Source organism: Pongo abelii, chromosome 4 (assembly GCF_028885655.2).
Source record: "Pongo abelii isolate AG06213 chromosome 4, NHGRI_mPonAbe1-v2.0_pri, whole genome shotgun sequence".
Lineage (NCBI taxonomy): Eukaryota > Metazoa > Chordata > Mammalia > Primates > Hominidae > Pongo > Pongo abelii.
In genome coordinates, this window is record NC_071989.2 from 64,582,853 (window position 1) to 64,598,381 (window position 15,529).

General features: G+C 37.4%; 1 protein-coding gene across 2 annotated transcripts in view; it reads right to left on the reverse strand.

Moving 5' to 3' along the window:
• PLPP1 (phospholipid phosphatase 1) overlaps nucleotides 1-15,529 on the reverse strand; it is a 113,809-nt gene that overhangs the window by 53,517 nt on the left and 44,763 nt on the right. Inside the window, exon 2 of one of the 2 annotated variants that reach the window (XM_024247642.3) lies at nucleotides 13,088-13,242. The exons of the other annotated variant lie outside the window; for it this stretch is intronic. Coding sequence (XP_024103410.1) covers nucleotides 13,088-13,242 — 155 coding nt within the window. The remainder of the gene's footprint in view (nucleotides 1-13,087; nucleotides 13,243-15,529) is intronic. 2 annotated transcript variants of the gene reach the window in all.

Genomic DNA, 15,529 nt, shown 5'->3' on the forward strand with positions numbered 1-15,529 from the left:
TGCTATTAACATGTATGTCCATTAATATTAAGGGGTTTTGTTCCCCCCGACCACAAAAACCATGTTAGAAACTATTCTTAGATTTAGAAAAAAAGTTTGTGGGTATTTTTCAGGACAGTAGGGGAACAAAATAAAACCCCATACAAAGGATAATAGCCCATTTTAAAAAATAAAAATATTCATGTGGGCAAATGCTAAGTAAATCCACTGTGCAAGGAATTCTGCTAGGTGCTACCAGGAATACAAATTGAATAAGGCACAGTACGTAATTATAGCAGAGAATAAGCTGAGGTACAAAAAACTCTGAGTGTTCGAAAGAAAAGGAGAGTTGGTGATGCCTCTGCGTGTGATATTCGATAAGCCAGTGGTTATGAGAGACTCCATCTCATCAGAAGGGGTCTAGGACAGAGACAGAGATTTGGGGATAGAAAGGGTCTCTAAAGTCACAGAGGTACAAAACACTGTACAGGATGTATATAGAGAGAAAAGAAGTGGAGGGTGAGGCACAGAGCAACAGCAGAGGAAGATGAGGAGAGGAAGAAGATCCACTAAGGCAGACTTGGGTGGGGTAAGGGCAGGTCAGGAGACAGTGACCTCACCATGGCCATATCAGAAAGAGAGGGCATTCAGGAGGTGGAGATTGGTCCACAGTGCCCAATATGACATCCAATGGGATTTCAATTGCCAGTCTTAGTAAAAGAGGTTTTAATAAGAAAGGGTAACATCCAGACTGCAAGTTTTGGTAAGGAAATATAAGAAAATAAGCACGAATCTACCACAAATGTACACTATTCTGTTGAGAGAATCAAGAAAAGAGGTTGCCACCACCAAAGGCCTTAGAAATATTTTTAAATTGATAATAAATAATGGCCAATATTTGCCATTCCTCATATAAGCCTATGAGATTCTTTTTTTATTTTTTTATTATTATTTTTTTTTGGAGACAGAGTTTCACTGTTGTTGCCCAGGCTGGAGTGCAATGGTACAATCTCGGCTCACTGCAACCTCCAACTTCCAGGTTCAAGCGATTCTCCTGCCTCAGCCTCCAGAGTACCTGAGGCTACAGGTGTGCACCACCATGCCCAGCTAATTTTTTTGTATTATTAGTAGAGATGGGGTTTCACCATGCTGGCCAGGCTAGTCTCAAACTCCTGACCTCAGGTGATCCACCTGCCTCAGTCTCCCAAAGTGCTGGGATTATAGGCATGAGCCAGTGTGCCCAGCCAAGATGTACTGAATCAATGTCATTACCCAGTGCCATTTTCTTTTCACTAACTATCTAAACCTAAATACAGACCCCTGGAAGGGGATGAAGAAAAAGACCAAACCACAGATTGTTCACTGACCCACCTAAGGCTCAAAAAGAACAGCTCTTTCAGATTCCTGTTCTGGAAATATGTGAATTTTAACAAAAACTGAGTAAGTCCAAGGTGGCAAACAACACTGAGCCACGTACAAGGAAGACTGGCTGAAGAAGAAGCTGAGAACAAAGCAGGAGGAAGTAGTGACTAGCCTAGTCCCTGAATGGGTGAAATGGGAAAGTAGTTCTGGTTCCCCATTGCCAAAAAGCCTCAGTGATATTGCTGTTTGGGGTTATTAGAGCACCTTTTACCCTTTTCAACAAAGCCCAATTTTACTTAATCTAGTTAGAATTTCTACTCCTTGAAACCAAGAGAGACAAAGCAAAATCAATTATAATTTAACCATTCCTCCTACTTTGAGAGCATGTAGGTTATTTTTAATTTTTTGATTACCCTATGTGATGCTATAGTGAACATTTCTGAATACAAATTCTTGTTTGCATTTCTCATTACTTCCTTAAGATATATATGTATGTGGAATTAAAAGATACAAACATTAAATCCTTGATAAACTATTCCAAAACGGTTAGTGCACACCACCAACTTACTTCACCAGACAGTGTACAAAAGTGTGGAGAAATGCAAACCTTTAAATAGATACTTGATGTTAACTTTGACATTTACTGAAGATTTCAAGGCAAAAGTGAAAGAGTTCCCTTTCTTCATTTATCAATTCAAGTCAAAATCCTTCTCCTTTTACCTGAAAGATTATATCTCTAAATCTCTTTCATCATTTCTCAAATGACTACCCTTGTCAAACACTGTTTCTTATTACTTGAGCTGGCAAAATTCATTTTCACTCTCCCTTTTTTTAATCAAGGTATAATTTACATACCATAACATTCATCCATTCTAAGTATATATATAATTCAATGGTTTTGGTAAATTTATATAGCTATGCAACATCACCACAATCTAGTTTTAGAACATTTTCATTACCCCCCAAATTCCCTTGAGCCCATTTGCATTCAATCCCTGCTTCCACTAACAAACCCAGGCAACCACTCATCTGCTATCTGTCTCTACATAAATTTGCCTTTTCTAGACATTTCATATAAATGGAATTACACAATATGTAGTATTTTATATGTGGCTTTTATCACTCAGCATAATGTTTTTGAGGTTCATCTGTGTTACAGCATGCATTTTGTTCCTTTTTATTAATGAATAGTATTCAGTTGTATGTATATACCACATTTGGTTTATCCACTCACCAGTTAATGGACATTTAGATTGCTTCCAGTTTTGTGCTATTATGATTAATCCTATGAACATTCATACACAAGTATTTTTGTAGATATGTTTTCATTTCTAATGGGTAGATACCTACAAGTGGGATTGCTAGGTCATATGGTAAGCTGATGCTTAACTTTTTAAGAAATTGCCAAACTGTTTACCAAAGTGGTTGCACCCTTTTACATTCCCACATTCCGCTTTTTGATACATTCACTAGTCAGCCCGTGACTCAGGTTCTCTGCATAGTAAATTCATACTCAGCCACAAATAAACACAACTTTCTATATTTTACCAGTGAATATTTATAATGGTTCAAGACAGAGTATGTGATATGGTAACTTACTGCTTCCACAAACCAAATACCACAAGAACACTTCGCCGTCCTTTATTAGAGACAGGAAAGGACAACATATGAACATGGTCACACCACATCTTCTTTAACTTCCGCTTGCACAAATGCTCAGGATCTTGGAACCATAATACCAATACTAACAGTTTTAGTTAGAAATATTGGTGCTGGGGTATCCAGCAAATCTGGGAAACTGGTTAAAAACTCTTTTACATGTGAAGGGAACTCTTCTAATATTAGGGAAAATTACAAAAATGCCTTCACAAAATAATGTTTTAAGGATCACCTATATAGCACCATGGATATATGGTTCCTTTTTGTTGCTGAGCACTATTCCATTGTATGAATCTAAAACATACCAGATGTCCAGGAGAGAGTAGCATGCAACTTTAGAGACCACAGTAGCAAATCACTAAGGGATACACTGCCTTGGGGATAACAGCAGCTGGCAACAGTCTGAGAAATCCTGACACACAGATGGCAGGCGCCTTGGGATTTACTGTGAGATCAAGTACCACCTCAATAGTTTGGAAGAAAAAAAGACCCCATAGGCAGACCAAAAGACCCACAGAATAGAAAGAACTGTGTCCACTTGTGAAATATTTCAGGAAATACATTCTTCTCTTAATGCCTGAACAAGTAGAGAAGAATGTGGATGGAGGCTAGAAGCCTGAAGAACCCAGACATATAGGCCAGACTATCAAATAATGGAGCTATTACTATTTTGTTAATAAAACTGCTTATAAGAATTGAGAATCAGTACTTTCCACAATGCTGTGGATAGGAAATGCAGCTACATATGAGAATAAGAAAACAAGAAAATAAAACTTTTTTCCAACCCAAGAAACCAATCTCCACAGCACTATATTTCTACAATTCTAATAGGCATTTCCCCCATATTTTAAGATATCTCCAAAGAGGGAAATACATATATATATTTATATTTTATTTTTATAAGATCTATAAATATATATTTATTTATATAAGATACATCCAAAGGGGGAAATATAAATATTTGTAATTATATATTTATATTTAAATATTATATTTACGTATTATATTTAAATTATATATATTTATATTTCTCCCTTTGGAGAAATATATATATATAACATATATATGAGATATATATATATATAGATATATAGATATATATGAGATATATATATGAGATATATATATGAGATATATATGAGATATATATGAGATATATATATAGTATATAGATATATAGATATATGAGATATATATAGATATATATGAGATATATATATAGTATATAATATATACACGCGCACACACACACACACACACACACACACACACACACACACACACACACACACACATACATATCTCCAGTCAGGATACGCACTCAATGTAAGTCTCCTTTTTCCCCACCACCCCCGAAAAACTGTTTTAATGAGGTATCTGATAGCAAGAGATGACTTGGAAATATGGTCAGTTTCCACAGAGTTAAGCTGAATTTTCATGGTAGTAGTCATTATCAAACATAAACAACAATCTTATTCTATTTAACATTTTGTAGTTTTTCATAAAATTTTCTACCTCAAGTTATTAAACACCTATTACATGCCACTAAGGTTACAATGGTAAGCAATACAGACCATCCCTACTCTAGTGAAGATTATTGTCTTACTGCCTATAGAGGTGAAAATAAGAAATGGCAGCACAGCGCCTATGTCCCCATGAAAACAAGGGAGAAATGACAAACAAATGTGAGCAATAGACTGTTTGGATACCAGCTTCCTGCACCAGTACAGGAAAAGGACAGCAAGAGAGATGTGCCATACCATAAAAGCTAACCAACTCCAATCTCCTCTGCCATGCAGGGTAAAATTCTAAAGCCACTTTGCCATAAGAACACTTTACTTACATAGTACTTTACACCTTATAAAAATAAACTTATTAACCCACTCATTCTTTCTTCCTCAAGACTAGCAATTTCTTATTACCATTTAAGTAAGCTATTCAAAATAATAAAAATTATACCTCAGTTACTTGCTTTGTGGGCAGCCTCTCTAAAAAAATATTATTTTTTCAAACAATGTACCAAAAACAAAGAACTTCAGAAAATCCACGTATCTACAGTAAATAATCTCCCTCATCTTCCAAAACATTATCAAATCCCAAACTTTACAAATGTGGTATTCCACAACAATTCAACCCAAAAAATGTATCCTGTGTTATTTCCCCCAGGTGTTAACAAAAGGAGTAAAAGTGATTTTTTAAAATTACCTTAGGAGCAATTAGACCACCAAAATTAATAAAAAATATTTCTTAATATTTCTTAAAAAGTCGCATTTTATCCTTTAAAATTGTGAATATTGTCTACTTAATATATTATTACACTAGTAATATTTATAGTGAAAATCTGATTAATCAATGCCAGAAAAATACAAGTGCTTAATGGTATACAAAAGCTAGACATTTTTCGTTATGCTAACACACAAACAACATCAGTTGAAAAGGATAACTCAAAGTACATTATTAGAGGCTAGGTGCAGCGGCTCATGCCTGTAATCCCAGCACTTTGGGAAGGCCGAGGTGGGCAGATCACATGAGGCCAGGAGTTCAAGACCAGCCTGGCCAATGCAGTGAAACTCCGTCTCTATTAAAAATACAAAAATTAGCCAGGCATGGTGGCACATGCCTGTAATCCCAGCTACTCGGGAAGCTCAGGCACAAGAATTGCTTAAACCCTGGAGGCAGAGGTTGCAGTGAGCCAATATCGTACCATTGCACTCTAGCCTGGGTGACAAAGGGAGACTGTCTCAAAAAAAAAAAAACAAAAAAAAACTACATTATTAGAAATTTGGGGTTGAGAGGCTATTTCCATTTCTGTATTTTTTACACTTAGAATGACTTTGCAAAAATCTCCAACCAAAAACTATAACAATCCACATCCTAGAGTAAAGGAATTTTAATAGACCAATACTTGGTCTATTAAATGGAGATATAATGGGATTTTAAATAATGCATATTTCTGAATTAACCTAGAACAAAGGTTTTTTGCATATTAAGGTATGTTTACATAGATGTTCTTCTATGATGAGCTACTAACTCACTATGCAATGCACACTTAAGATAAAGTTCATCATTAATAGACAGTGACAAAGGCTCTTTAGTTGACTAAACGTTAGTTAACCAGCTGTGAACCCTCTTCTCAACTAGGCCTCAACCTTGGCCTTTCATGTCAGCCTGTCCTTGCATGGTGTGCAAGGACAAGACAGGCCCAGTCTTAGCAAAAGTCCTGCTAAGTCAGCTAAGCAAGAAGCCCCTCATCCTTGATATCTGAACACCCTTGATATTTGATTAAATTCCTCATCCCCCACCTTTGATATATAAATCTTTGGCCTGCCTTAACAAGAATCTCCTACCTTTGATGTCTCCTCTTCGTGATTTTCCATCCACTGATTCCCCTTACACATAAATCCCCCCGTGATTTTCCATCCACTGATTCCCCTCACCCGTAAATCCACCCCCTTCTCCTTGTTGTAGTCAGAGTTGAGCTCTCCACTATTGCACTAGGTGCAATACTCTTGAGTAAAGTTTTCCTTACCATTTTAACAAGTATCAGAATAATTTTTTTCAACAATAGAAACCCATATTAGATGGAAAGTTTCCAACTCCTAAGTAAACTTGGGTTGGCAGATTGAAAGGAAACAACGAAAACTTTTTTTAAAAATATTAAATTGTATCAAACCAACAACTGAGTGCTTTAAACACTTTCAAGGTACCAAGGCTATAAAGTAAAAAATACAGAGACTGGGGTCTATAACAAAGAATGTGGCCTTTGTCCCTGGGAGAGAGACTCTAAAACCTTAGAATTTCCTGAGTAATAGGAGGGTCTTTGTTATTCTTGAGCCCCTTGGTTCACACCTGGGTTTATGCTAATGAATGACTCAGGATGGGGGCTGGTCACACTAACCATGTGATTAGAGGGACAGGGCTTTAAACCAGCTCAACCTCCAGGGAGGTGAGGGGAACTAGAGATCAAGTTCAATTGCTTGGCCAATGATTCAATCAATCATGACTACATAATAAAACTCTAATAAAAACAATGGACACTGAAGGTTGGAGAAGCTGCCTGGTTGGTGAACATATCAATGTGCCAGGAAAGTGATACATCTTGATGCCATTGGGAGAGGACAGAAAAGCTCTATATTCAGGCTGTCCCCCACCCTGAGACCTTGACTGTGTATCTTAATTTGGCTCATTCTGATTCTTTATAATAAAACTATAATCATAAGTAAAATGATTTCCTGAGTTCTATGAGTTGTTTTAGCCAATTACTGAACCTGACAGAGTCACAGGAACCCCCAGAGTTGCAGCCTGGGGAACTTCAAATTTGCACCTGAAAACTACAGTGAAAGCAGTCTTATTGGGGACAATGACCTTAAATCCGTGGAGTCTCATGCTAACTCCAGGTGGTTAGTGTCAGAATTGAATTACAGCATGCTGCAACACAAAAGACAAACTTTCCACATTCAAGGAGTTACATGGGTATGTGTAGATCCACTCAGGTTCATAGACAACCAATCACTTCTAAAAAGCCTAGTCAGCTACGTAGACTGCTGAGCCACAGGACAAGGAGTGAAGTTTGATTTACTGTGAAATCTCAAAACATAGTTATTTTGATCTTTTTTTTTTTTCTTTTGACACTTTCTTAGAAACAGACAAAATCCACACACATAACAGTTAAGCTTCCACAATACTATGTAAAAATGGGTATATAGTTAAGGCATTTAAACTTCAGGTATATGAAAATGAAAACAGAAAAATTTCTAATGGGTTTTTAAAAAATAAAAATAGGCTTCCTTATTTGAAAAAACAATGTTCAAGGGAGGGGAAAAACAGAAAATATAAGAGACAAAATGAAAATATCTCATATACTAATAATCCCACTATTCAGAAAGAACCATTACAATTCTTCTCCCTCTCAATATATTACAAAAATCTTTCCATGTCAATATTATCAAAAATTGTGAAATGAATATCATAATATTTCATCACTAGAATAAATCATAAAACAGTCCCCTACAGCTGAACTTACTTATTTCCAATTTTCTTCTATAAAAGGTACCGTAATCAGCTGTCTTGCAACTAATTCTCTACATGAAACTTTTATTTCCAGGATAAATTCCTTCCAGTATAATTTATAGGTCCAACAATATACTCTTTTTAATGCCAATTTATACCCCTGCCAGATTTGTGTATGAGAACACCTGTTTTCTATGCTTGATAAGCTGGGAAAGTTCTTACCTTTGCTACTGTGACAGGCCAAACTGTGTTCTCAGTGTTGCTTTAATGTGAACTTTGATTTCTTAAGACTTAGTCTTAAGAAATGTTAAATGTTAAAGCATTTCTTTATATTTCCTGGCAATTTTCTTCTACTGACAGCTTTCTAGTCATGCCCTTTCCCCATTTTTCTTTGAGGTAGTCATCTGTTTTTCACTAAGTTATAAAATATATAAAGTGGCTGGGTGTGGTGGCTCATACCTGTAATCTCAGCACTTTGGGAGGCCGAGGTGGGTGGATTGCTTGAGGTCAGGAGTTCAAGACCAGCCTGGCCAACATGGGGAAACCCCATCTCTACTAAAAATACAAAAAATTAGCCAGTTGTGGTGGCACACGCCTGTAGTCCCAGCTACTTGGAAGGCTGAGGCAGGAGAATCACTTGAACCCAGGAGGCGGAGGTTGCAGTGAGCTGAGATCACACCACTATACTCCAGCCTGGGCAACAGAGCCAGACTCCATCTCAAAAAATACAACACAATAACATAAAATATATAAAGTGATTAAGCCTTGGTTGGGCGCCGTGGCTCACGCCTGTAATCCCAACACTCTGGGAGGCCGAGGCAGGCAGATCACGAGATCAGGAGTTTGAAACCAGCCTAACTAACATGGTGAAACCCCATCTCTACTAAAAATACAAAAATTAGCCAGGTGTGATGGCACACCCCTGTAATCCCAGCTACTTAGGAGGCTGAGGCAGGAGAATCTCTTGAACCCAGGAGGTGGAGGTTGCAGTGAGCCAAAATCGCACCATTGCACTCCAGCTTGGGCGACAGAGCGAGACTCTGCCTCAAAAAAAAAAAAGTGATTAAGCCCTTTTCACAAACATCCATGTACATTTCCAGTTTAGGTCACCATAAGTAATACAATCACTCTTTAGAAAAAGTTTAATAAGTTGGTCACAAGCATTGGCTATACTGTTATTTTAGGCTAAGTATTTTTGCTAAAAGGTTATGCCATACAATAATCATCACTTAAGAAAAGCAACTACTTACAGTCAGTACTCAAGTCAATTTAAAATAGCCTATTAAACATAGGTAAGTTTTCTATCCTGAAACTACAAATTTTTAAATTTAGACAAAGTGTATTATTCATTGCAACATATGGATTTGAGATTTAATACTAACTTTATTGTTACTATCATTACTCTGAAAGTTTGCACACAAAAAGTCCTACCTTTTTCTAGAAATATAAGAATTTATAAAAGTAAATGTATAATGAATTACCAAGGGAGAAGGTAGAACTACACAAAGCCAAAAATGATGGAAAAAAAAAGTCTGGTGTCAAATCTAATATGGATCATTAAAACCCAAAGAAAAAAAAAAAAAAAAAGTAAAAGCCAAAAATGCAGAAATCTATAGTTTTCTGAATATGGCACCTTTTTGAATAGCTAAAGAAGAAACAGTAAAGAATATATTTCTTAAAAAGATTATGAACCTTGCATTGTAAAAATAAATCACTGCTTTAAAATACAGATTTTCTATCATCCCAATCTTAATTCTGATCAAATTATAAGGCATATTATATGAAAGTTATGTTAAGCATAAATAATTCATTTTATAGAAAATAAATTATTTTCTATATATAACAACAGATGTTATACACAAACTATTAAAACAAACAAAGCTATCCTAAGAATTTGCAAGAATCCCTTCCTGCACATTCAAGCACATTTAAGGCCCAGAAACTGGCCAAATACTACTTCTTTAATTAAAAATAAATTGGCATTAGGCCGGGCGTGGTGGCTCATGCCTGTAATCCCAGCACTTTGGGAGGCCGAGGCTGGTGGATCACCTGAGGTCAGGAGTTCCAGACCAGCCTGACCAACATGGTGAAACCCTGTGTCTATTAAAAATACAAAAAATTAGCCGAGTGTGGTGGTATTGCACGGCAGTTGCAGTGAGCCAAGATCATGCCACTGCACTCCAGCCTGGGCAACAGGACAAGACTCCGTCTCAAAACAAACAAATAAATAAATAATTAGCATTAAAATATTTTTCCAGGTCAATTCTAACAGCAAACTCAAAGGAATTAATCAAAGTTTGATACTAAGATTGATACAAAGATTGATACTGTCTTTTTCCACTCCTTAAAAAAAAAAATTTAGCCCTATTGCTATTTAAGCTGCTTGATATTATAATACTATAACTAAAAAAAAAAAAAAATTGTTATAAAGATAAGTAAAAAAACAAAGCACAAAACTAAATCTGTGGTGTGCTCATAATGATATAAAAACTTTCAAACTAGATTGGGTGTGATGGCTCACGCCTGTAATCTCAGCACTTTGGGAGGCCGAGGCAGGTGGATCGCCTGAGGTCAAGAGTTCGAGACCAGCCTGGCCAACATGGTAAAACCCCGTCTCTACTAAAAATACAAAAATGAGCCAGGTGTGGTGGTGTGTGCCTGTAGTCCCAGCTACTCAGGAGGCCAAGGCAGGAGAATTGCTTGTACCTGGGAGGCAGAGGTTGCACTGAGTCGAGACTGTGCCACTGCACTCCAGCCCAGGCAACAGAGTGAGACTCCATCTCAAAAAAATAAAAATAAAAAACAAACAAACAACAACAACAAAAAACCTGTCAAACTAAAGGAAACATCGAAATGCTACCAGTAGTTGTTTTCAGGTAGTAGAACTAAGGGCTATTTATTTTCTCTTTCTACTTTATAATAATTTTTTTAATTAATAAAAGATTATGGGCCAGGGGCATGTTGCCAGGTGGCCAACACAGCAAAACCCCATTTCTACTAAAAATACAAAAATTAGCTGGAAGTGGTGACAGGCACCTGTAATTCCAGCTACTTGAGAGGCTGAGGCAGGAGAATCGCTTGAACCCGAGCTGAGGTGGGGTAGATTGCTTGAGGTCAGGAGTTCAAGACCAGCCTGTCCAACATGGAGAAACCCCATCTCTACTAAAAAATACAAAAATTAGCTGGGCATGGCAGCGCACGCCTATAGTCCCAGCTACTCAGGAGGCTAAGGCAGGAAAATCACCTGAACCTGGGAGGCAGAGATTGCAGTGAGCCAAGATTACACCATTGCACTCCAGCATGGGCGACAAGAGCAAAACTCCATCTCAAAAATATATATGTATTATTATTACAATTAATTTATTCACTCTCAAGCAATTATCTCCTCAAATACAGGGGCAAGTTTTTCTTAAAAAAGAAACTTTATCTGGCAACAGTTGCTCAGAATCATGGCTACCACAACTACTTAGTACTTCATATAGTACAGTAACACTGTCTATTGTCATCCAAGTGGCAGTACTTCCCCGCACACAGTTTCTCCTAAGCTGAATAACTAAAATTTAAGTAACCAGTTATGGTGGGATGTATTTCTTAGAAAAAGAAGTATCTCCTTAAACTTAATGCTAGATTTTTCTCTCATTTTACTCCCATAAAAGTAGCTATAATCAAATTAGAATTGTAAGAATATATTAATACTTATACCTCTTAGAACATAATAAAATCCTGGACCCCTTCACCTTCAAAATACTGAGCTGAAGCCCATTAGAAAAAAATCTACCAGACAAAAAGGCAAAATGAACTCAGATATATAAGCTGGAAAAACAAACAACTAGGTTATTATTCTTAGCCAATTTGGAGGCAAAATAGAGAGAGAAAAGCCAGCCAGTCCTACGTCAGAACAAGGCTACTGAGTTTACTGAGACACTAAAGTTTTGTAAGTCATATATCTAGGAAAGGCAAGTAACAAGACAGGTGGCCAGACGAGAAATAAGGTGTGATATGCTGTACTACCAAGACACTCAAGGAGGTAAATCTTCACCTTGCTCCTTCCCTTCTATTTCCAAGTCACATAAAATGACAATGTCAAGATTTAGGAATGACAGCCGAGGGTAAAGAAAGTAGGCATAATATCCCAAGTGGCAATCTTAACCTAGTTTGTGAATCTTAAACTAGAATGAAAATTTTTAATTATTTAAAACAGTGAAACCCAATATTGTCCTACAAACTGATGAACTATCTGAAGGACAGTACAAAGAAATAGTGACTTTTCTTTTCTTTTCTTTTTTTTTGAGATGGAGTTTTGCTCTTGTTGCCCAGGCTGGAGTGCAATGGCGTGATCTTGGCTCACTGAAATCTCCACCTCCTGGGTTCAAGCGATTCTCCTGCCTCAGCCTCCCGAGTAGCTGGGATTACAGGCATGAGATACCACGCCCGGCTAATTCTTTATTTTTAGTAGAGACTGGGTTTCTCCATGTTGGTCAGGCTGGTCTCGAACTCCTGACCTCAGGTGATCCACCCACCTTGGCCTCCCAAAGTGCTGGGATTACAGGCGTGAGCCACCACACCCGGCCAATAGTGACATATCTTAATGTATTCTGATACTTTTATTTTGCATATATATTTGTGGTCTTTCTGCCGAGTTTGTTTTCTCAAATTTAATATGCAAACATTTTCCTTTTTCATGGCCTCAATTTCCACTTAACAGTATGATAAAGCAAGCATAATCTTAGTTTCAGCTCTGCCGTACAATAGCTTACTGGGCTTTAACAAGTGTCTGGACCTAAGTTTCTTCATTTGTTTACTGAGAGGAGTTGATCCAAATGACTCAAAAAGACTCTCCTATTCAAAAATAATCTATCATTCTTCAGAATGACACCAAGTTGTTCTGGGTAACATCCACCTTTAACTGGAGAAACACTGCCTCTGGACTAAAACAGTGGGTATATTCCTCAAGCAATCATTCACCATATCAACACTGGTGAAGACAGTACTATGGATTTACCCCCGCCCCAACTCCACGCTTCATCCAACCTCCAGCACAACAAACCCATCACTACCTACTTATTAATTTACTTACAGAGGAAATGGGCAAGCCAACCCCCACTAGGATGAGGACAGTGGATGTGACGGTACTGTCATGGTACGGATAGTTGATGCTGTTGTCTTTACAGAAAAAGCCTCTCTGAAATGGATATATTTGGCCCAATTTTAGAACAGCCATAGGCATGGAAGCTGTTGGGGAAGGGAAAAAAAGACACACATGATTAAATTCAATTCACTTCATTAGGAAGTAAAGTCTGCTGAATGGGATGCAAATCCTAGCCATATTTTGCCCTCTCTGGAGATGGATCTCCATTATACCCAAGGGCAAAGATTAAGGAAATCATGCAGCATCATTTGCTTGTCCATATCAGCCCCACCTTTTTCCAAGTATAAATACTGTTACTTGCATTGACCTCCAATTTTAGAAATAAACAATAAAAGAGACTTCCACAAGGAGGAGAGCAAAATTAGCCCATGGAAAAATAAAGCTGAGAAAACAGGAAGGTTTTCCATTTTGCATTCTGTAGTTAATTCATTTTTAATTGAATTGCTTTACATTAAACTGTGTTTAAGAAAAAAGGCAAAATTCCATAAATAAATTCAGTAATTAATATCATAACAACCAAATGTCATCCAGGAGAAAAAACATGTAAAAATTTAGGTGGCTCATGCCTGTAATCCCAGCACTTTGGGAGGCCAAGGTGGGCAGATCACTTGACATGAAGAGTTCAAGACGAGCCTGGCCAATATGGTGAAACCCCGTCTCTATTAAAAACACAAAAATTAGCCAGGCATGGTGGTATACACCTGTAGTCCCAGCTACTGGGCAGACTGAAGCAGGAGAATTGCTTGAACCCAGGGGGCAGAGGTTGCAATGAGTCAAGATTGCGCCACTGCACTCCAGCCTGGCCAACAGAGCAAGACTCCATCTCAGGAAAAAAAAAAAAAAAAAAAAAGAAAGAAAAGAAAAGAAAAAGAGAGAGAAAGAAAATGATAGAAACCACAAGTATATATTCAGTAATAAAAATAGAAAGAAAAAGCCTTTTGTTTTCCAAAGACATACAAACACCCGGTTTTATTAGCCCTGGCAAGGCTCCAAAACCACTTTTAACAAGTTATACCGAAATAATTTTCAGTTGAAATTTTGCACCTAAATAAAATGACCCTGAAAGACCAAAGTTAAATAATTTAAATTAGTGGCTTCTTAAGATATTCAAATTTACCATGCGTTTAGGCTTTGTTTTATACAAACTCACTCACTATATGCACAATAGTAAGCCATACTTAGGTAAGACAAATTTGTATAAAACCAATACTAAATTCAAGAACCTAAATTGTATATGTAGAAAAAGAATGTATACCCAGTAAATTGTTTAAAAACAAATCCCAAGGTAGATTTTTTGGGGAAAATGATGAAACTGTTCTGTATCTTGATTGAGATGGTAATTCCACAACTCTTTTATTGCATGTAAAGTTAAGAAGAAATACCATAAAAGGCAGAAATATGCCATAAAAATAGGAATATAATTACTAAAATGGCATAGAAGGACCTATAGGAATTCAGAGGTCAACACAGACTGGAGGAGTTAGAAAAGACTATTAAAGAAGAGGCAACTGAGTTGAACGTGAAATGACAGGTAAAACACAAGCAATAGGGAGCAGCACAAGGAGACCATTTAGTGGTAGAGAGAGGCAGGAAAGCATGAGAATTGCATCAACAAGAGCACAAAGGGAATGAGCAAGAAGTTTTCAAGGTACACGCATTTTGTAGCCAACATGTATTGCATGCTTGTACATGCTGGGAATTAGGCCACATAGATTAACTCAATCCTTACCTCACCTCTGTGAAGTAGGTATTATCACTACCTCCTTTTTTCATATAACGTTGTCGAAGCTTAGAGAAATTAGGAGCATTGCTGAAACTAGGAAGTGGTGGAACCAGGATTCCAACACAAGCTATCTCTTCCAGAGTTAGGGAATATACGGCCTCCCATGGAGACAAGTGATCTGGCTAGGTTAACAGGTTAGAATTGCAGCAAGGAAGATATGATTGGGAGAAGGGGAATCTGTCCTTTAAAAACCTCACTCAGTATAATACATGTTGTGTTCACGATAAGAACTCAAAGTAGGCTGAGTACGGTGGGTCACACCTATAAATCCAACACGTTGAAAGGCTGAGGCAGGAGGACCCCTTGAGTTCAGGAGTTCAAAACTAGCCTGGGCAACATATTGAGACCTCGTCCCTACAAAAGAAATTTTTTAATTGGCTGGGCATGGTGGCATGTGCCTGTAGTCCCAGCTACTCAGGAGGGTGAGGCAGGAGGATCCTTTGAGCCCGAGAGGTAAAGGCTTCAGTAAGCCATGTTCACACCACTGCACCCCACCCTGGGCAACAGGACAAGACTCTGTCTCAAAAAAAAAAAAAAAAAAAAAGAAGAAGAAAAAACTGAAAGTTAATGGAACAATGTATTATTTG